The sequence below is a fragment of the Podarcis raffonei genome, chromosome 10 (genome assembly GCF_027172205.1).
Source record: "Podarcis raffonei isolate rPodRaf1 chromosome 10, rPodRaf1.pri, whole genome shotgun sequence".
In the NCBI taxonomy this organism is placed as follows: domain Eukaryota; kingdom Metazoa; phylum Chordata; class Lepidosauria; order Squamata; family Lacertidae; genus Podarcis; species Podarcis raffonei.
In genome coordinates this window covers 34,983,287-35,006,065 of record NC_070611.1, presented here as the reverse complement: position 1 = coordinate 35,006,065, position 22,779 = coordinate 34,983,287, and the positions used below count along the sequence as shown (strand labels likewise).

The 22,779-nt window shown below is 44.1% G+C and overlaps 1 protein-coding gene across 3 annotated transcripts; it reads left to right on the top strand.

The window, feature by feature from the left end:
* The first annotated feature begins 411 nt into the window (after positions 1-411).
* E2F7 (E2F transcription factor 7) lies at positions 412-21,726 on the top strand. 3 transcript variants are annotated; one of them, XM_053405786.1, is made up of 13 exons: positions 412-943; positions 1,588-1,680; positions 5,620-5,898; positions 8,469-8,637; positions 11,567-11,854; positions 12,836-12,994; positions 13,981-14,118; positions 14,466-14,660; positions 16,132-16,198; positions 17,454-17,928; positions 18,917-19,163; positions 19,827-20,254; positions 21,433-21,726. In XM_053405786.1, the coding sequence occupies exons 2-13, from the start codon at positions 1,588-1,590 to the stop codon at positions 21,607-21,609; spliced, it is 2,715 nt and encodes a 904-aa protein (XP_053261761.1). In that variant the 5' UTR covers positions 412-943; the 3' UTR covers positions 21,610-21,726. The 3 variants fall into 3 exon arrangements, with proteins under 3 accessions (XP_053261761.1, XP_053261764.1, XP_053261763.1); XM_053405788.1 differs by lacking the exons at positions 412-943; positions 1,588-1,680 and adding an exon at positions 4,163-4,264; XM_053405789.1 differs by lacking the exons at positions 412-943; positions 12,836-12,994 and having other exon boundaries at positions 1,536-1,680.
* Positions 21,727-22,779: the final 1,053 nt, after the last annotated feature.

Sequence of the window (22,779 nt, the reverse complement as noted above, 5' to 3'; positions counted from 1 at the left end):
GGCTTCCTTTTGTGCCGCATTTCTAGCCACAGGGCGCCTGGCTTTAATCTGACCTGGTGCATTAAAAGGTGGGAATCACGTGAAAATTCTGCCAGCCAGGCAAACTGGGCGCATTTAAATTATTTATCAAACTGCACGTCTGAATGTGCCTATTTTCCAGAAACGCTTGTCTGCCAGGAAAACAAAAGGGCGCTTCGTTTTATTCTGTATTTCCCTCTGGGAAAGCTCCGTACTTCCTGTCATCGCTAGCGATTCCAGGCGGGGCCCAAGCTGCCAACGGCAGACTTGCAAGGGAGGGAGGAAGCCGAGGGGTCCCGCCACCCTTCGCAGCGTCGCCGAGGATCAGGTTCCCCCCCCCCCGCCCAGCTTTCCCCCCTCCCGCCCAGCTTTCCCCATCTGTTCCCTTGCGCCGCCTCTTATTATCCGCAGCTGCCCGCTCCTCCTGCCTAGCGACAGCGGCGGCAGCGGGGCGGCCCAGGTGGCGCAAGGTGGGAGGAGGGCGGCAGAGGCGGCGGGGAAACAGCCGCAAGGCTCCCCACCGCGTCGGCGCGGGACCTTGGGACAAGAGCGCGCCGAATGCCGCGCCAAACTCGCCGAGCCAGGGCTTCGATCTGATTGGCGGGAACGCCAGGGGGACGCCCCGTCGGAGAGAGCCTGATTGGCCGGATTGTAAAAATATGTTGCAGGGCGCCAGAATAGAAGCTTTAGCGCCTAGTGGAATCTCGGGGCTGCGGGGAAGCGGCCAGTGCAGGCACGTCGCAAGCGCAAGCGAGGGAGGAAGGGCGCGGGAGGTCAACGCCGAATTGGGGCGGGGGGCTCTTTTTCTTCCCCTTCGGAGGCACCCCCATGAGCCTCAAGCCCGGCTGCGGCTTGAGCGGGCCCGGAGGCGCTGACGCGAAGGGCTCCCTTTGAGAGGACAGGAAGGAAACTCGAGAAAAAAAATGTAAGTTTCTTGAACTTTTCTTGCGGGGCGGGAAAAATGGGAGGTGGGTCTCCCGCGCTTGTGCCGCCGTCTTCTTCCCTACGGCTGCACCGAGGGGGCGGCCGAGCCAGAGGCTTCATGGCGGGGGCGGGAGACCACCTTTTGGGGAGGGGGGCCGGGGTCTCTCCCGCTCTCAGGGCGCGAGTCTCGCTCAACCGCCTTGGGCTGCGAGGTGGGCAGTTTCTGTCCCGCTTCAGTTTCAAAGCTGGGATTTCACTTCCAGGTTCTTTGCGCCAAAAGTAACTGATCCCGGGGCGAACACCCTGAGCTCCCAAATGACAGATTCGCCCTCAGAAGATCCCCACTTTTCGGGGACACCCACCTCCTCTCCCAGGCCAATTTCTACCTATTCTACTGAATCTGAAGATATTTTAATACTGTAATACGTTTCTTCACCGCCGCCTTGGCCTCCAATCTGATCCTTCTATTATTTTGAGTTTGTTCTGTTTTTTTAATTTAATACCCGATAGTTTAGAAAACACTGAACTTCATAAGCTTTGCCTGAATTATTTTGGGGTTTGAAGAGGACCTGAAAGCTGATTTTTTTTTTTAGGTGGGAGATGATGTAAAGTGCTGACCCTCTTGTGCAACTTTCAATTTTACAGATGGAGGTTAACTGCTTAACGCTAAAAGACCTGATCAGCTTGAGACATGGAAAAAGGGATTTTATAGATGAAGATGGGGAAAGTGCTCAAAAGGTAAGCAGGTGCCTAAACACCCAGTTCTGTATTTTCAAAACTGCTCACGGCCGTCAGGCTTTGTTCTAAACTGTGTTCTCATTTATTAAAATCATGGTGAAACTTACAATATTCCAAAGTAGTAAAACCTACCTGTAATGTCCAACTCAAAAAAACAAAACCATTTTAAGTATGATTATAGTTAGTAGCTCCATAAAATTTAAAAATAAAATTGTAATAATTTACATATTTAATCACTCTTTCAGTTGGGCACTGAAAGATCTTCCCCTTGGTTCTAATTTCACAGAAAGCCAGTTTCTCCACCCCTGCCCTTTAAAGGAAATGAGGAGTCATTTTTTTCTATTAATGAGATTTTGTGCAAGACATTTGCCATATGGGCATGGGATTATGGACAATCCTGTCATTCCTGATTGGATGTTTGTGGCAGACCTGTGAAAGGGTTGAAGCTGATGCAGTACTGTATCCTACTAGTGCTCTCACTGAGCAAAATGGATCGATACCTGGTTTCAGATATGAAACAGTAAACCTGAAGAGGTGCTCCTGATTAAACAGAAAGCACAGCAAGAAAGATGTCTCCAGTGTCAAGTGTTTTTACTTTAATGCAGTGGTCTGGATTTGAATGGAGCAGTGGCATTGGGGGAGGGGTACTTAACCCTTTATCTTCCAACCATTCTGAAGCTGCTGTTAACCAAATGAGAGGAGTGGAGTTATATGCTCCGCTGCAGCTTCAGAGATGAGCTTTCCTTCCAGGAAAGGGCTGTTCCGTTCAAACTGGGACACACACACTTGGCAGTTGCATTAAAGCAAAAACAGAATACATCAAGAGATCTCCTGTATCAATGAGGCGTACAAGTCAATGTAATGGATTGGTTTCTCCTGAGATGCTACATTCTATGTTGACTGGAGCCTCACATTATAGATTTTATCTAAGGGGGGAAGCACAACCTTCACCTCAAAATAGCACTTTTTAATCTGCAAAAGCAGTGACTAGCTGCTAGTGGAACAATAGGCCTGGAAATTTACAAGCAATGTGTGTGTAAAAGTGAAGAAGCCAGAAGAAAGCTCAATTAAGTATACAAATAATCTTGCTCTCTGGTACAATAGTTTTAAAGCATTAAAAAAATTTTTAAAAAATGCTTGTCTCAGTTTGCTGCCATTGTAGGTATTAATCAGTTCAAGTTCTGCAATCACTTTTGGCTCTTTTGACATTGTCGGTTATCTATAGTAGATCTCTAACACTAGCTAACCAAACAGGCAATGCAAGTCTATATGACTGTTGACTGCTGTGGTTATATTCCCACCAGAAAAGCTAGATAGATGTCCCAGTGAGGGCAGTACAATTGTTTTTCAGCCTTGTAAAGTTTCCAAAAGCAGGAGGTTTAAGTAAGAAACATGGTACTGGTACAGCAGCGTGCATTGGCATGACCATATTGGTAAGATGTATTAAATCTGAAGTAGCAGAAAACTAAGGTGTCTTGCAGGAGAAACGCAGTACGAAAGAAAACTCAATTTGGCCCTCACAAAGTGAGTTCTATAGGATGGAATAAGCAGACTAAAGTTTGGGCCACAGCTGAGAGGGAATTCTGTGGCTTCATTTGCATGTCACAGTAAGCCAAACTCTGGTTTATTGGGACCTTGCAGCCCCAGTCTATTTTTACTCCTGAGCTCAGCCAAGGTTGGCTTAGCATGTCATTGATACCTGGGTCCATGGTTATGCTTTTCCTCACTACAACTTGTGTTTAGTGAGAAGAGTCCTTAACTACAAGCCTGGGTTTGAATGACACCATACAGCACATGGTTAGTGAAGAGGGAACTGAAACATGAACCTGCATTTGTGTGGGATGCTAAGTCAGACTTTGCAGCCAAAGTGACTTGTGGGCTTTCTCAGGAGCCCACTTGCACGGAACCTTTACCACAGTGTGTGAACCAGGCCTGCGTCTCTGGCATTTAAGTCAAGCAAAATATGCAATAGACCAGATTAGTGAGTCTGTTAAATCCCTGCCAAATGAACTTAATCACTGGTTAAAGAATACATGAGTCAGTATGATGTATCACACAGAACAGGGATGAGATACTTGTTCAATAGACAGTTTTCTTCAGAGATTTGTACAATCATACCTTGGCAATTCCCACAGATAGAAATGTATAGTTTCAATGTGAAATTTTCTCCAAGTGCATTCATCAACTTAGCAACTATTTTTAACCCAGTTAATTTGATTTTAATTGAGATTTTTTTAAAGAGAATTGTGTGTATGTATTTTTGTTATCCCTTCCAGAAAAGAGTGAAAGCATTGCACAATTTAAAAACTGGGTTTTCCCTGTATTTTAAGTATTGGTAACCAATATAAGATTTCAGAATGTACAGAAGTAATTTCCATAGGTTCTGTCATGTTCTTCTGTGACCAAGAAATAGTATCCTGGACATAGCTGTCAACGTTTCCCTTTTTTTAAGGTAAATTCCCTTATTCCGAATAGGATTCCTCGCAAGAAAAGGGAAAAGTTGACAGCTATGAATCTGGATAGGTTTATGAAAATGTCAAGGGCCTATGCTGGTGAATGGCTTCCACTGCGTTCTATGAACAGGGTAAATAGGCTTAAATTTGACATAACTGGACTCTCCCCACATATTGTGGTCATCAGAGCCTGGGACAAAAAGTTGTATCCCCCCCCTCCCCCCCGGGGTTGTTCCAATCCACTGTCTGGTTTCAGTCCACTTTTCACCCATTTACATGAAGGGCGTTTAATCCTATGGCAAAAATTAAATCGCTAATCTTAGGAACAATGCTAACCTTGAGCATTGTTCCCTGACCATAAAACTGTATTTTGGTCTTTGCTACTGGACTGACAGGTATTTAGCTCAGGCACAATATGTTTGAACAAAATGCCTGTCATTGTATTGGGTGAAGCGTGTTTAGAGGGAGGGCCTATGTGGCTGTGTGATAACTTGCTCTTAAAACATCCTAGCACCTCAGGGTAGTGTCCGTTGGTGGGGGCTGGGATGTGAGGGGGGTCACAGATATTTATTTCATTTATTTTTATTTAACAAAATTTACATACTGCTTGGGTGTAATAGAGCCTCTAAGTGGCTTACATGAAATATTAAAATTTACAATTAAAAAGATTTTAAAATGATAGAAAAATTAACAGTACAAGAGACTGAAACACCCCAACTTCTACATGTTGGGATGGACCTGCCTAAACAAAACCTGTTTTGAGCAGGTCCCGAAAAGAGCCAGCAGAGGTTCTTGTCTGCTGTCAGTAGGCAGGGAGTTCTAATATGCAGGTATTAAAATATCACTTTCTTTCAGTTGTGGAATAATATTATGTGGCAGCTGTAATGGTGCCAGTTCCCCAGACTGAAGCAGTTGAGTGGGCATGTAGGAAGTAAAATATAGTCGTACCTCGGAAGTCGAATGGAATCCGTTTTGGAACTCCATTCCACCTCCGAAACATTGGACTTCCAAAATGCAGCTTCTGATTGGCTGCAGGAAGCTCATGCAGCCAATCAGAAGCCGTGGAAGCCCCATTGGATGTTTGGCTTCCAAAAGAACGTTCAAAAACTGGAACACTCATGTCCGGTTTTCGATTGTTCCGGAGCCGAAACGTACGAGCTCCGGGGCATTCAAGAACTAAGGTATGACTGTATAGTAGTAGAGTTCTTCTAAAATGGGGGAGCTTTATTTCCCTGCCTATATGGCTAAGGTAAAGCAATGCACTGGATATAAACTTGTCTCCTTCCTTTGAGACACAAGGGTCTGGGATGAGGTTCCCTCTCAACTCCATCCTAAATTTTAGCCTGTGTACCTTTCCCTGTAGATCTCTATGGGAGCCATTTGTAACTAAGCAGGCCACTGTTTCCTGGTACGATTGGACCACAGCATTGATTGGCTGCTTCTCTGCCTTCCAGTTATCTCCAAAGCTATCTTTTCTTTCTAATAGGAAAACATATTTGATCGACCCAGAATGACCCCAAAGACTCCTATGAAAAATGAACCCATTGATTTGTCAAAGCAAAAAACCTGCACCCCCGAGAGAAGTCCAATTACACCTGTTAAGCTGACGGATAGGCCCCTGGCAGATCCATGGACCCCGACAGCTAACCTAAAGATGCTTATTAGTGCTGCTAGCCCTGACATGCGGGACAGAGAAAAGAAGAAGGAGCTCTTCAGGCCAATTGAGAACAATGAATTTAATGACGCTTTTCCCGATTCCTTGCAGGTAAGAGAGACTTTCCATAGCACATTTGTTTTGAATTAGTCATTTATTATCTGTTTGAACTAAATAATATTTCATTTGTAGCCTTCTTCATTTATCTGATTTGTGGACAGCTCTCCCAATTTTTTCTGATTTGACTTTTAGCAGCCGTTCTCCTATTTCTGCTCACATAACCAAAGTGCCACTTCCTTTGTTGTCTCTTCGCCTGCCATTTTGAGCTGTACTGTCACATATTACTTCCTCTGCACAGCTGCTTCATGGGGCCACCAGCATGGAAGATTTAGAGAGTGTGAACTTTCCTTAGAAACAAGAATGCATGGGGGAGCAGGCAGACTCTTTGTGCTTTCCAAGTGACATGAGCAAGACACTTAATTTTCTAAACCTCCCCCCCCCAAAAAAAAAAAAATAAAAAAAATTTCACTGCCATTACAAATATATTGCACAATAAATGACTACCAGCTGTTGTGTCACTGGAATCATGAATTAAAAAGATGTAATTATGTATACATAAAATATGAAAAAAATTTACTCTTCTCCTGTTTTTCAGAAATCCTCATGTCAATGAGTTGACCCCTCCCTGGTTCAAAGTGGGGGGCGTAGGTAGTAGATTGGGATCCACTGGTAGATCTCTAGATAGTTTGCAGCAGAGCAGTGATTTCTGGCTCCCAATTGTTTTACAAAAGCAGTAACAATGTTTTTTTAATTTATTTTATTTATATACCACCCTTCATCAAAAGCTCCCAGGGTGGTGTGCAACATTAAACATACTTTATGGAGCATAATAATAAATAACAACATACAGCATAATAATAAAACAATCATCATGACAGCCTGTACAACTTTCCCCTCTGAAATTAGGCTGCCGAAATAAAGAAAGCTCATTAGCATGAGTTAGACTTTGAGCTCGGTTTTTGTACTGAAAAGGGATTCCTTGGCTCACTGTGTGTCTTTTACACCAGGCTGCTTGGTACATCCTCGGGTTCCAGCAGCAGGAGCCAGAGGAGCAGTGTGGGTGGGGCACTGGCTGCTGCCCCAACCTGCCCACGCTGTGTGTTTCTGCTGCTTACGGAGAATGAGAGGGGCGAGGCGCAGGGAGCTCTGGGTGGTAGCAGAGCCAATACACTTGCTGCTGCACACACGCCACCCTGAGCTCCTTGGAACTCCCTCAGTGAGCCCCTGCGAATTGCAGCATTGGGAAGTCAGGGTAGCAATGTGGCCCCACCCTGCTGGCTGCTGCTGGGTTCTAATAAATAGCAAAGGAGGTCCAGTGAGCCTTACGCTACCCCTTTGTGGTTTAAAGTACACTCCGATCCAGCTGCTGTATTGTGCCTCTGGTGAACTTCTCCAAATAATGCTGGCTGCTCCCTGTTCAAAGCATGATTACTTGTACTCACTGGCCATATTAATCTTGCTCCCCTTGGATAAAATCAGCAGTTCCTGTTTAGAAACGCTTTCTGCAAATTCTTTAAAATACAAAGGCCGAAATCTGCCCCCACCATGCACCATAAAACATAGTGCTACCTAAGGCAGCCGAAATCTTCCTGAGAATGGTCACTCCCAGAACCAATCTAGTGAGAACCGCTTTCATACATTCTTGTTTAAAATACAACTTCAGGTGGTGGGGGAATGTAAGCTGCAGTTTCTTTCAGCATTTGAGGCTGTTTTAACAAATGTTCCTTTTAAGGACCACTTGTTGCACTGCAGTAGCCCCCAAAGTTATTTACTGGAGCCATTCCAGCATCTTTTAAGATTTCTCTTAGGTGCAGAGGCCAATTAAACTCACTATAGTGTAAGAGGCTTCAGACATTTTCTTTTGTGGTATGAAACCTGGCCTTCGGGGTTGCTAAAGAGCTTTCTCTCAAAATTGCCCTCTTTCTTCTGCATCCAGTTTTCCTTGTGTTGTGCCTTTGGGGCTGTAAGCCTGCAGGCAGCAGAAGGGCTACAGCTTAGTGGCAGAGTATTTGCTTGGCATGCAGAAGCATCTACAGGTAGGGATGGGAATGTCCCTTCTGAAACCCTGGAGAGCTGCTGCCAGTCAGTGTGGGCAAAAGCTAGATGGACCAGCTACTTGGCTTAGTAAAAGGCAGCTTCCTATGCCCCTAGGCCAATTGTTTTTAATTGGTATGGGGTGCTTCGTGAAGTTGAAATGGTCTATCCCTCTAGAGATAGGTGGAAAGGCTCCCAATCAAAACTAATATGCAGTGTTGCTCATTACGTTCAACAGCAGACCAGTTTTATCCTTGCCGCCTTGCAAACCACGACATTCCCAGTACTGTCCTGCTTGTCAGAGGAGCTACCAGTGTCCAAGACCTGTCCGCCATGCTGCTGTCTTGGCCCAATGGTCAGGGGAGATGGGAGTTGTAGTCAAGCAACGTCCGGAGGTTACTTGGCTATCCTTGATCTACAACTCCACTTTCTAGACTTGCTTAATACCTTATGCATGTATTTCGTTTTCCTGCTGAAAGTCCAGGTCTTACATATTAAAAATACAACATGTATTGCTGGTGCCGTGCCATATAACAAAGTGTTATTTCAAAAACCAGGCAACTACAACCCATTTTATTTGTTTCTAGTGTGGCACCGTAGATGATGGAACAGTGGATGAATATGAAAAGCAGAGACCCAGCAGAAAGCAGAAAAGCTTAGGGCTGCTGTGCCAAAAGTTCTTAGCCCGCTACCCCAGTTATCCTTTATCAGCAGAAAAAACAACAATTTCTTTGGACGAAGTGGCTTCTAGTCTTGGTACGTATGCAAGGAAGGAATACTGACTGCAGGAATGAATGCTCCGGTTGAACTAGATAGTAGCCCCTTTAAGGCAAGCAGTTCTCCTTACAAACCCCATTTAAATTAACTATCCTCTCGTGAAATTTCCCATGCATTTCAGTGGTGTTTCCATGGGAGAAGGTCCAGGGGGTTTTTTGGCATGAAAACTCAATGACTGAAATTGAAAATATTCCCCCCGATGCTACTTATCAATTATCTGAAACAGGATATTTAATATATACAGCAGTTTCTTACTAGATGTAAACCTGAGGTGGAAAATCAGATGGACCCAAATATGTTTTATTTAACTAGATTTGGGCTGTGACATTCTATGCATTTCTTGTTGTGAGCTGCCCTGAAAATTCTGTGGCCTATAAATTACATTAATTAATAAATGGCTTGCACACAAGTATTTGGAAGAGCACATTTCTTCCAAGAATTGTAACTGCTAGGTCTTGTTTCTAAGCAAATTGTTTTAGGACTGAAATAGAAAACTGCTTTGGGGGCAGAAGTTGCTAAGTTCAACTCCTGTAATTTCGAGTTAAAAGGAGCAGGTTGCAGATAATAGGGAAGACCTCTGTCGGAGAGCTTGGATAGCCACTGCTAGTCACAAGAGGCAACACTGGGATATCTTGTATAAGGCAAAGCAGCTTTTTTATGTTCCAGTAAGAGTAAAGCAGTATTGGGCTCAATAGTCTGATCTGGCACAGAAGGAAGTTTCACATAAATATGTATAAAGTTATTTTTCATCTTTCTGTTTGCATAGCATATTTTCTTAAAATAGATTTTTGACATGGTGTTGTTAGGGCAGATTTGTGTAGCCTTTTGCTAAAGGAAGTTTAATGGAAGATGTAATGAGATGTGACAGCGTCAAGAAATATTGAGCAGGGCGCTAAGTCATTTTCACTATAGGCTCACCGCCCCAGATCTGCTGCTGAAGGGGGGGGCACCTCTCCGCTTCCACTTGAGCACCATTTTCATAGTTCCCTAAACTCCAATTAATAGTGTCATCTGTGGCTTAGCCTGTGAGTGATGATGCAGGGACACTGCTTGGTCCCAGCTGTAAATCTTCACCTGGAGCATGAATAAATGGGTGGATGACTCTACCACAAGTTCGCGGTACCATCCCCTTTCCCAGGTGAATTCCAAGCCTTGTTGAAGCGGACGTCGACATTGTAATTCAAGGGAGCTCTACATCACAGCAACAACTCAACTACACCCAGAGCCCAACAGTTTCAAATCTTCTGCCTGTCCATCCTAGAATAGTAGTAATAAATACTTGAAGGAGGTGGGTGGCAACTGTGTTTTAATACAAAGTAGGCTGCCTTCTCTTGCCCCATCAGCATACCGCTGCACTGCCGTCCACTCCGAATAACCCTAAAGAGCAGCCAATGTAGTGCCCATCAGATCTTACGGACTACAAGTCCAATCATCCCTGACCATAGGCTGTGTTGTTTGGGGATGATGTATGCCAGGCATCCCCAACCTACGGCCCTCCAGATGTTTTGGCCTACAACTCCCATGATCCCTAGCTAAGAGGACCAGTGGTCAGGGATGGTGGGAATTGTAGTCCAAAACATCTGGAGGGCTGAAGGTTGGGGGTGCCTCGTGTATGCCCATAACACCTGGAGGGTACCACATTGGCTACCGCCGGAATAACTTTCTTTCTCTCTGAGGACTTGACTGCAGTTTACAGTTTAGTAGCATTTCTTCTGTTAACGGGGATAATTTATGGATGTTGCCATGCAAATTTAAGGATCGTTGCATAGATTTTAATGCTGTAACAAGCGCCACAAAGCCACATGCTGTTTTTGACTAAGTAACTATACATTATTTACTCTTTTATTGGGGGTGGGGGAGAGACAGAGATTCTAACTACGTGAAGATTTCCTATCACCGCCACACTAATTCCTCAGAAGGCGGTGTTATTAGGAACTCTGGTACTTTTGTTTGTCCCTTTAGCAGTGGCAAAGGCCGCTTAGTTTAACACTGGGATGGTAGTCAGCAACCTGTTCTCTCTTGTTCTGTGTGACAAACTAATAACTGCCTAATTGATATTTTAAATTAAATTAAATGTCTAGGTATAGACAATCATGAGCTACTTCTCACATAGAGCTTTTCATTCCGGGATTGGCGTTTTCAAATGATAACGAGAGTGTCTAGACATGAAAGGATGATGTAGGGATTGACTATTCATGTAGCACTTCTCAAGCTGAATGCTTCCACCTTGAGGCACCCAAACAAAGATAAATCATTTTAACAGAAGTAGCTATGTGGGCTACAATCCAAATTGTGATCAAGCCATAAAAGCCCTCCTATAGGATAACTCTGAGCCAAAGGACCTGGACAGGTTACTTTGAACACACAGTCCTATGCAGGCCTGCTCAGAAGCGGTATCCAGGGCGCCTCCCTCAAAAACAAGTTGTTGAGGCTGAGGGGGAGACAATATGCTTGGGAACTGTTTTTAAGCCAGAGACACCATATTAACCCTTTGGTGTTACCTAACACACAAACACACACACACACACCAGGCCAGGCCAAGCTAGGCAGACCATGAGACATCGCTGTGATGCGAATGCTTCAGCTAGAATTATGTGAAAGTCTCTATGGCTTGTATAATATGGAAAGTAGCCCCGAAGAGACCAGTTTTCTCCTGTTATATAACTTTACAGCACATCTCTAACGAGCCACTGAAAAGTTTTGCTCTTTTGACAGCTGTTGTGTCTGTATCTTGTCTGGTTGCTAAACAGTAGAACACGAGTCCATAATTGTGTTCCTTGTTTTGGGAGTAGAATACCACCATGACTTGTCTTGTAATGTGCCTGGGAAAGGGAGTTTTGTTTTGTTTGGTGTATTTTGCGATGTTTTGCTTTTATTCTCTTTGTCTTGCTTTTCGTTCCACATCTAGGGGTTGAGCGTAGACGAATTTATGACATAGTGAATGTCTTGGAGTCTCTTGATCTCGTTAGCCGAGTAGCTAAGAATCAGTACTGTTGGCACGGTCGTCACAGCTTGAGTCAAACGCTCAAAAACCTCCAGGAAATAGGAGAGCTGCAGAAATACGAAGAACTTATGGCTTCTTTCCAGCATAAAGAGCTAGACCTTGACTGTAAATTTGGAGAACACAAAAAAGAGACTTTTCTAGATTTCCAAGACCGGCAGTTGCTTGACTTCTCGGAGACAGATTGTCCGTCTGGTAAGTTAGCAAAGGCTACTGGCAGAATAAGAGAGAGGTCCTTGCCATCATCAACATGTGACAGGTGTTCGATTTTTATTTTTGAAGTAAATTACTGCATTGAAACATGATTGTATCTTTTGGGGGGACAAGACTTCTTTTCGTCCAAATGGTGGAACTATATCAGGGTCAGCTCTTGCGTCATTGCCATCTCTTGTTGCCCCAAACGCTGCCCTGATATTGCAGTTAATAATAATAATAATAATAATAATAATAATATAATATATTCATACCCCGCCCATCTGGCTGGGTCTCCTCAGCCACTCTGGGCAGCTCCCAACAGAATACTAAAAACACAATAAAACATAAAACATTAAAAACTTCCCTAAACAGGGCTGCCTTCAGATGTCTTCTAAAAGTCAGATAGTTGTTTATTTCCTTGACATCTGATGGCAGGACAATCTACAGGGCGGGCGCCACTACCGAAAAGGCCCTCTGCCTGGTTCCCTGTAACTTCGCTTCTCACAGTGAGGGAACCATCAGAAGGCCCTCGGCGCTTATCTCAGTGTCTGGACAGAACGATGGGGGTAGAGACGCTCCCTCAAGTATACGAGGCCAAGGCCGTTTATAAATGGTGCTATATAAATGCTTTTATAAATAGATAAAATAAGTTATCCGACATATCCTTTTTCTTCTGGTGCTTCCTTCTAACTTCTGATTTCACTCTTCTTTGCTCCTATATTATACGCAGAATAAAATCCTCAGATTGTCCTGCTTTCCACATACTCCTTCAAGATACTTTGCTATGACCTTCCTTCTTTCCTTAAGAGAGTTAAAGTGCAACTGCCCATCTGCTATAGGCAATTATTTTCTGCTCATTAAAGAAACCTGCTTCCCAACAAGGAAATGTTTTTCTTTTTTTCTGCTTGAGAAGCCTTCAAAACGCTTTCTTGGCTGTGATAGATGTAGCATGCTGAGACTTGGGTTGTGTTTGTAATACAGCGTCTGCAAACAGCAGAAAGGACAAGTCGTTGAGGATTATGAGCCAAAAATTTGTCATGCTGTTCCTCGTCTCGAAGACCAAGATAGTTACTCTCGACATAGCAGCGAAAATATTGATAGAAGAAAGCCAGGATACAGCAGATCACAGCAAGTTTAAAAGTAAGATTGTTTCTGGGATGAATTATCATTTAGTCACTGCAGAGAATAACAGTCATACTGACATCACAAGGGAACATACTTGGTTTTTCAGATTTTTTTAGGGGGGTGGGATTCATATGGAACACGATGGCCCTGCATCATGTCATGCAGGTGATACAGGAGCCTAGTTCAAACCTTAGCCTGTGCAGGATGCAAAGTGTGTGCATGCGTGTACACGAATATTAAATGATTACTTGGCCACTGTGCACTGAAAACAGATTTTTAAAACTAAACGATAAAATGATCCCCTGTGGTCCTGCCTAAAATGAAAACAGCACACAAAGCTCTGAAACGAAATTTATTATCCTAGATTGGGTTATGAATGTATTTTAAAGAGGCTGCAATCCTGCTGGATTAAAATCAATTCATTGATTTATGTAGGACCAAGGTTTGAACTCAAGGACTATAATATAAAACAATTAGTTTTATGGTTTTTTTTCTTATTGAATATGGCGTATTCATGTTCCAGATATAAATCTTTATGCATAGTAATTTTGCTAGGACATTCATCCACCGGTCAAGAGTAATAGTTCAGACCACATCCACCCACCCCAAAGACCTAAAATATATTATATTTTTTGTACCCAGTCCTCATGGGGAGCTAGTGTGGTGGTGTGGTTAAGAGCGGTAGACTCGTAATCTGGTGAACCGGGTTCACATCTCCGCTCCTCCACATGCAGCTGCTGGGTGACCTTGGGCCAGTCACACTTCTCTGAAGTCTCTCAGCCTCACTCACCTCACAGAGTGTTTGTTGTGGGGGAGGAAGGGAAAGGAGAATGTTAGCCGCTTTGAGACTCCTTCGGGTAGTGATAAAGCGGGATATCAAATACAAACTCTTCTTCATGATTTGACTTCTGGGTTCTCTGGTAGCAGTTCTTCAGCCTGGTTAGTTACATCTTAATGTAACATAATGCATTTGTTCAATAATTAAACTTGTTTTCTTTTAGCAAAGGTACGGAGATTGTACGATATTGCCAATGTCCTGACAAGCCTTGGGCTCATCGAGAAAGTGCATGTAACAGAGGAAAGAGGTCGTAAGCCAGCCTTCAAATGGATTGGGCCGGTGGAGTTCACTGGAGACAATGGTAATATTCTTTATATTATGTCATTATCTCTTCTTATGCATTTCTTACAGCCTTAACAGCACCAACCCACCCCAGGTTGGCTCAAATGGTTTCTCGTATTTTTGTAAAGGAGACTCGAGTAATGTGAAGAATAGAAAGCCCAACCCTTAACATTGCAAGGGCGCCATTCAAGGGGCCTCAGTAGGCATCTTCCGATTATAGCTGTTCCACTTCACCTGCGAAGTGTCTTGCTTTGTCAATGGAACTGGTTTATTGCCCAAGTGATGCTCCAGGGCTTCTTCATGTTGAGCGTGGCTTGCGGGTCATCCTTTGGCGAGCTGATTTTAACGAAGAACACATCTGTTTAGGTGGCATAAAGATGGAGATTCCGACCTGTGCTGCTTTGACGAAAGCGAAAGGGGCGGCACGTGTCCCCCATCAATCCTGTGCCGGTAGGAAAGAGCGGCTCTCGCGACATGCTTCTTTTGGCGCGGCTCAGCCTTCCGAAGTGGCCAAGAGGAAGGCCAGCTCAGAACCCAGCAGCCCACGCAGGGGAAAACAAGGTAACCTGGGGAGGGCTTGTGCTCCTCCAACCCACCAGCTCTGCTAACAAGCTTCCAGCTAACAGCCGTGCGTCTGTGCATCTCTTTTCGGGTAAAGCGGCTCCCTTTCCACAAGCTTAAACTTAGAGCGCGCTCCTTTTGTTAGAATTTGGCACAGGCAGATTAAAGCCCTTTAAATGGAAAGAGAACATATTATTTTATGGTTGCTGGTAAGATGGAGCTGGCTGGAACAATCCTGTTTATAGTACTTTCACACTTCAGCACTGTCAGGCTTTATAAAGTGATTTGAAGGTTTTACTAGAATGGCAATTGGCCCATCTCTGCCTGGTGCACGGTGCCCAGCTCAGAAAGTACTGTGTTACCTTGGCCTATGGAACAATAGAGTTGCCTCTCTCCAACTGCAAACAAACTGTGCTTGAGTGTAAGTTGGAGGTATCGGGGCTGAGCTATAGAATATGTTTAAAAAATCAATCTGAATTCCAGGCCACCATTTTCACCGGGGGGTCCATAAATTCCTGGGATAGGAAGGAGGAAACAGTTTCTGCAATTCCACTGAACCTCAGAGACACTTGGAGGGTACAGCTTCAAGAACAATCCTACACAGGGCCCCCCTCCCAGCTCAAAAGAAATGTGTATCTATATTGTGATGTTCTTCAGGGCCTCTTCAAGGATCTCTGAAGTGCAGCACAATTGCGGGAACTCTGGGCTCAAGAGAAGGGCTGGGCTAGACCTGGGATAGCTCAGTTGGTAGAGAATGAGACTCTTAACCTCAGGGTCAGGGGGCTGAGTCCCACATTGGGCAAAAGATTCCTGCATTGCAGGGGGTTGGATGAGATAACCCTCCTGGTCCCTTCCAACTCCACAATTCTATGATTCTTTGATTTTGTATCATGCTTAGCTTTGGAAGAGGAGCTCAACGTGAACATGCTAGAGAGCTGTGGGGTGAGTGGGAAGATGATCGTTCTCACAGTCATACGCATTCCCAAGCTCAGCGGCGAGTGGGGAAGCATCCTGGCAACCAGATGTTTTAGCTGTCGACAATGACCAGCCAAAATTTGTGGACACCTGTATTTTCATATAGGCTAGAGAAGGGACCTGCAGTGTCCAGCCTACTGCAAATCACTTTGAGGGTGACAGTCATCTGAAATCTGATGTCAAGTGATTGAAACTTCAGGGTGTGACTTCAAAGGAAGAACTGGGAGCGTAGCGAAGAATGCTCTCAATACTTCCATTGCAGCCCCATCTGAGACAGAGCCTAGAAAATGCATAATTACCAGATCCTATATACATGGTCCCTGAAACAGTACTCATCAACGGTGCTGCCTGTCTTCCTAAGTCTCTCTGTGAATTTTAGTTGTTTCTCAAGAGAAGACATGATTGGGTGTTTGCATGGCTGTTTCTCATACGGTACAAACATAACCGTCACCCGTTGGTAATTAATTCAGCGTTCTGCTTTTCCTTCATTCTTCAGATGACTGCTGCTCCAAAATGATAAATCTAGCATCTGTTTGCTGCCAGAAGATGGAAGATGACGCAAGGTATGTTGTGGATTTTAAAGCTTGATATTCTGCAAAAGCTTTGGTCTGTATTAAAACGAGCTTCAGTCTTCCAAGTTTAGCTGTTGTGCAACATCCATATGTTATGAGAACAGGCCATGGTTCAGTAACAGTTTGTGCCTTTGCGTGTTTCACAAAGAGTTTCATGGGGTACAGCAGCTGCTCCAGTTGGATTGCTCATTAGACTTGAACAAATTTTGGCTTTGCACAAGGTGCAGCACACAGAATAAAGTGAACTCAGGGTGTGATGTTTCCTTGATAGTTGTGAAAATATGCATCCCACTAAGTGAAGTAAATAACTATCTAACGTTTTAGCAAAGGTAGACATTTTGAAGCTCTCTAATTTGAAGCTTTGGTTGCACTAAAATATAATGAATGGCACCTCCGAAAATTATCTGTGCTACCATGGAGAGACTGAATAACAAATCTAAAGAGGAAGCTGGATTTAAATAAAGCTTGTGTTACCCAGTGGCCATTTTATCCTGATAACACAGGTGTTCTAATATTGCGATGGATTAAATCCAAGGATGTGGTCCTTTATATGAATTTAAAGTTGAGTAAAATGTGCATGGGACCATCTTAAACTTAAACACGGCAGAGACAGCTTGCTGAGAATCTTGTTTGGCCGCCAGTGCTCATTTCATAAGGCAAATAAAAATTCCTGAAATGAGTACTCATCATTGTGAGTGTTGTCATGAATAGCACTGATCAGCTAGCACCTCGGCCACACAGCTCTTTATAGAGTGTCAATTCTCCTATTCTTTTACAAGTCTAGCATAAATTTTAAACCCCTTTTACCTTTTGCATAGAAAATTGCTCATGTAATAACATGGTGACTTATCACATAATGTTCTAGTTAGTGTCTAAATCTAGGTGAAGCCATTAAAAAGGGTGGCAATGACGGTAGGAGGGTGTGTGTTTTTTATATGGCACTGCCATTTTGTGACCGAGCAAATTGTTTATTTTAATTTGTTTTTCATTGAAACATTTATATCTCGCCCTTCTGGTGTGAAGGCCTTCAGTGCACGTCAGAAAATTGCAACAAGCCTTCCTCAGGCCTAATCTTGTTCATTGGATTTTCCCATCCTAAACTGGAATAAATAGACACATGCATGCAAACCTTTTGGTGATTTAGTTCTTTCCCTAAGCCAGTAGAATAAATCAGGTTTTTCTTAGTAGAGCAAGAATAGCGTGTTCCATGGTTCTAGGCTAACTATCTCTCCCTTTGTCTTTATAGCAAAGGTCTCGAAGCAGCAGGAAACCTGGGCATCATTCCCCCTTTCTCTGTTCTCCCTGGAGACTCAGACTATTGTCTTAACACCTTCCCTCCCCACTCCTCAAATGCAAGCTCAGACACGTCACAGCCGTCTCTGCCAAATGGGATAAATGACCAAGGATTATCGGCTTCCAAGTCAGAGGCTGGCAAAACCACTGTGCTCTCCAACCAACCTTTTGTTTACTTGCCATCTCCCTCTCTGTACATGCTGTGCGGCAGTCTTCATGAGAGTCTCTCGAGGGGAAGTCCTCCAGAAAAGAGAAATTGGGACCTCAAGGGCCAGGCTTCACCCTGCCCATCAGAAGGGGCCGAGTCTCCAGTTAAAGGTCAGAAGCGGAGTTCCCAATGGCGTGTTCCTCCCACTGAAGGGGAACCAACGGCAAAAAGGCAGAGTCTGGAGCAGAGCGATGGTCCCATTTCACTGGTGGTATCTAAGGTAAGAGAAATACATTGGACCAATATCCAGGTTTTGATTGCAGCAGGAGAAATGGAAGGCTGTACTGAAATGACCCTCACCTAGACGAATTAGCATACTGCAGAGAACTAGGCAGCATTCATTGCCCCTGACGTGTTTGCTGTAAAGCATGAGGTATTTGCTTCCCCTCTGTGCTGCAGAAGTCATCATAGAGACATGTGATAAATGGCAAGGAATGTTTTTTTGGCTAGCGCAGCTTGTTAAGAGCGTGGTGTTGAGAACACCGAGGTTGCAGGTTCAGTCCCTATATGGGGCAGCTGTGTATTCCTGCATTGAAGGAATCTCTTCCTTAGGGTCCCTTCCAACTCCATGATTCTGTGTTCAATCCCTCCAGTATTGGAAGAGGAAAGCAAATAAACGAAACGTCTCCTAGAGTTTGAAGAAGTCAAAATGCCATTTGGCCCCCGCCATTTGCTCAGAAGCACCGGTCCACCAACACCTCCGCAATGTGCCACATGCCATGCAAATAAGCCTGGATGAGTCATTCCAGTGAATCAAATCAGACATTGTAGCAGAAGGATTCCCTAATGAGTGGATTTGGATGCAAAATCGCTCCCAAGTTATCAGTCAGACTGAGCAAGGGCAAAATGCTATCACTAAGTCATTGCCCACCCAGCTTCCTGTTCAAGATTGTAGCAGTCCTTGCTGTATCTCATTCAGAAACAAATAATTGGTTCTTACTACTTTGTCATTTTTTGCCAGTTGCATGAATTAACTCCTGCCAGTTCTCCATTGGAAATCAAAGCTTCATTTCGTTTTTGGGTTTGGTGGGTAGGGGAGGACCCTAATAAAAAAAGCTATTTTATGATAAATTTATCCCTTGATCAACTATTTTTAACCTTTCAAAGCTAGACATAATTTGTGCTAGGGTCCTAGTCCCATAATAGAGCTGCACCTCTTTTGTTTTGCATTTCTTTAATGAAATGAATTGTGCTTTTGTTTTTCTTAGAAGAACGCTAAGCCAACAGATGCAGAATCTGCCTCAGATCGTAACTGCAGTCCCATTGACCAACTTCAGCCCGAAGCAGGGGTGCCTGCTGCTACAGAAGCTGCTAAATCTTTGGAAACTTGGGAGCAAGAAAAGCCATTTAGGAATAAGTGTTCGAAAGAAAATGCAAAGGAAAATGAACAGGCCTCTCAAGAAAATGGCAAGCAGTCCTTCTTGCCACAGTATCTCTATGTGCAGCCTGCAGCTGGTAAGGCTACTCTTAGGAGCTAGGTACTGATGTAGCATCTAGCCAGAACATACTTTAAACTAGGTTCATGCAAAATGACGACCGATTACTAGGTAGGGAGGTGGAGTTTCCAAATCGAAATCTTTTCACTGTTACCTATCCCCTTTGTTGTAGCAAACTTGCCCCAAGTCTGGGGTGGCATGGAGAAGTCGTGCTATCTATCTACTAGATCATCTCTACTTCGTAAAGCTTAGCAGAAGCTGTCCAGATTTTTTTATTTTTCAAGCTTAACACTCATGCCCTGTAGAAAGAGTAGCAGGCAAGGTAGTGCCCCAGGTGCTGTGCCCCCCAACTCTCATCAGCCCCAGCTACTATGGCCACCGGGCCAGTAGTTTGCCAACGTAATCTACAGCAGAGCTGGAGAACCCCTAGCCCATGAACCAACCTTGGCCCTTTCTCAAGAGAGAAGGATATACAGTGGGTGGAATTCAATGTCGCATTTCCCCAGTATTTTGGTCTGGAGGTTCTCATCACACACACACGTCAGTTTGGGGGAGGAGAACCCCATTGTGCAAGCAGAAGTCAAACAGGGTTTACACTGGTGGGGCCAACTAGGCGAATCCCGCCAGTTACTGTCTCATCTAACTGCAAATGTCTGCCTCTGTTCTTCTCTCTCTTGTTTAGGACTGAATGGGTTTAATTTCCTGTTTCCTGCCAACCAAGCTCCTGGTCCCGTCAACCTGTCTTCAAGCCGTTTGCCTTCGCTTAACGTTCCCTGTATGATGGTTCCATCTACGGCCTTGGCACCGTTCCCTCTCATCTATTCCCCGGCGGTCACAAGCCAACTTTCTTCCGCTCCTGCCGGCTCCTTCTCAAATGTCACGTGCATGAATTTCAGAATGCCTGGCCTGGCACCTACAACACCTGTTTTCATTGGGACCCCAGCAGCAGTCGTCACTCCAAATTCATCACAGCTACCAACCCTGGAGCCACACCAGCAGATTCAGCCAGCTGTACACCTGAGCCCTGTCCTCGGGTCTGCCTGCGGCTCCGTTAAAGCAGACTCGCCGGTTTGCATGGGGCACCCAGTCACCCTCCTGAAATTCCAGCAGGTGAGAATGCAAAGATAGGGTGTGAATGAAGCTCAGATTGGGAGCGCGTAAAATGCATCTGTTTAAACCAAATCACCTTATGTTTCAAAACTCTGGCGCTTTTGTGGCAGCTGAAGATCATAAAATTGCTAAACGTTTTATTTTATTATTTTGTAAACAGCAGTTCCTATTTATGAAATCAGCCAGGTGCTTATTTATAAATGAAGCTAGGATTTAGGATTCTCCTCCGCTCACTCACACAGGGCAAAGTCACTCATCTTTATAATAAGCTCCAGCACATATATGGACTTACGACCTACGCAGGTTTTATGTATTTATTGTATTTCTATCCCATATTTTTCTCCAAGTTGCTCAAGGTTTTCCCCTTCTTTCTTTCATCTCCACAACCCTGCAAGGTGGTTTAGGCTGTGACTGGCCCGAGGCCACCCATTGAGTTTCATGGCTGAGTGGGGATTTGGTCTCTGGTCTCCCAAGTCTTAACCCGACACTAACCCCTAGACCACAGTAACTCTCTTGTTGATTTCAGTAAAGAAATTCCTTATATTGAGTGTCACCCAATCAGGAACCATGCAACTAGGGCGAATTAATGCAATCCTATACAACTGAGTGCATGCTTAAAAGTTAAGCACTCTTGTTTTAATGTTAAACACCATCATTCTCTGGAGCTCTTGTGAGTAGAGTCCAGCTTTGTTTTTTGACTGGAGCCTCTTAAAGGCTGGGATAATTAGATATTTGGGTAAGTGCTGCTAATACAGGGGTTGTCCTGAACTGTTCATAGTGGCATACATTCATTCATACTAGATTTGAATGGTTTCTGTTCTGTGTGGTGGTCAAATTCAAATAGGCTGAGGGACTAACTTCCTTGCACCCATGGTTTTTCAACCAAAACAGTTTTAATGGGGGAAGAAACCGGTTATAAGACCATGGCTACCATCTAGAAATTACTCGCTCCATTCAACCTCAATCTGCAACTCATTTTAGTGATTGCAGAGGCAGGGAACCTCAAAATGATGCTGAACTCTTTACAGCCTCAGCCGGAATAGCCAAGGGTCAGAGATTATGAGAGTTGTAACCTCGCAGTATCTAAAGGGCCACAGGTTCCCCCCACCTCTGAGCTAGATGAATTGGATTTGAAAGAGAACAGCTACTGAATTCCTTTTGTCTCTCCCTATGAATAGTCTTCTGCAGCCCCGCTGACTCCTAAGAACATGCATTCCACACCCCAAGAAGTGTTTTTCAAGACCCCTGGCAGCCTTGAAGACCCTGTGGCATGGCGGAAAAGCGAAGGCAACCAGAGCAGAACAGCAAGCTCTGTTCAAAGAAGATTAGAGATCTCCAGCAACAGCTCTGACTAATCCTGCTCACAGCAGAGGTGTGGGCAGCTTAGGATGCAGAGCCTTAAACTTTTTTTACAGAAATAATCAGTTATTACATAAAAAGGAGAGAAGAGGTTTTGAAAACAGGCACATTTGCCCACTACCCTATTGACATTCTTCCTCGTGAATCACCCCAGCTGTGGAAATATTAATACCCGTTAAAATCTGAATTATGTGCATGCTGATACAAGGGAGCATCAGGTTCTCTTTGGGAAGTTTATAAAATTGCATTAGTGATCAGTTATGTGAGCAGGTTTACCAGGGTCTGTTCCGAAGTCCAAAACTGGGGGAAGCTGGCTAGCACTTATATAGGGGAAATGCTCTTTTACAAACACACTATCCTGCTTAAGTATGCAGGATAGGCCAAGGGGGACCTCTAAGTAAAAAAAGAAGTGTAGGAGCCGGTGCTTCTTTGCTACAACATTGAAGTATTGCAACTTCAGAAAAACAGACTTTTGTGGAGTACTTGAATGTTATTGATGTACAGTTTCCCCTGCACTTGTTAAAAGCGGAGACGTCTGATAACTTACAGTAGGAGTGAATGTATTCATGTGAAATACTTTAAGACCAAAACAACTGTGAAGTTTAAAATATTTCAGTGGGGTTTGTATTAGTGAACTTCGTAGTTTCTCTGTGTCCTTGTTTTCTGCACAAAACATACCAGCCAATTATCAATTGATAAAAAGGCCTGTCCCCAACACTATAGGGGGTGTAATAGGTTGCTTCAAGAATAAGGAGTCTCTGAAGTGTGTATGGTAGAAATTCATCCCTAGTTTAAATATACAGTGGTACCTTGGTTCTCGAACTTAATCCATTCCGGGAGTCCGTTCGACTCCCGAAACCGTTCGAAAACCAAGCTGCGGCTTCTGATTGGTTGCAGGAGTTTCCTGCAGTCAAGCGGAAGCTGCGTCGGACGTTCAGCTTCCAAAAAACGTTCGCAAACCAGAACACTTACTTTCAGGTTTGCGGCATTTGGGAGCCAATTTGTTCAGGAGCCAAGCCATTTGAGAACCAAGGTACCACTGTAGTGTAATTCTATACTTATCTACTTGGAAATATGCCCCATTGAATAGAATGGGGTTTACTGCCAGGTAAGTGTAAAGGATTGCAGTGACAATCCCATATACAGTGGTACCTCGGTTTTCAAGC

Excerpts from the sequence above, each read along its gene's own strand:
- E2F7 (XM_053405786.1), top strand. The coding sequence starts at position 1,588 with ATGGAGGTTAACTGCTTAACGCTAAAAGACCTGATCAGCTTGAGACAT. Across the intron at positions 5,899-8,468 it reads CTTTTCCCGATTCCTTGCAG|TGTGGCACCGTAGATGATGG; the intron begins GTAAGAGAGACT and ends ATTTGTTTCTAG. Across the intron at positions 11,855-12,835 it reads GGAGACAGATTGTCCGTCTG|CGTCTGCAAACAGCAGAAAG; the intron begins GTAAGTTAGCAA and ends TTTGTAATACAG.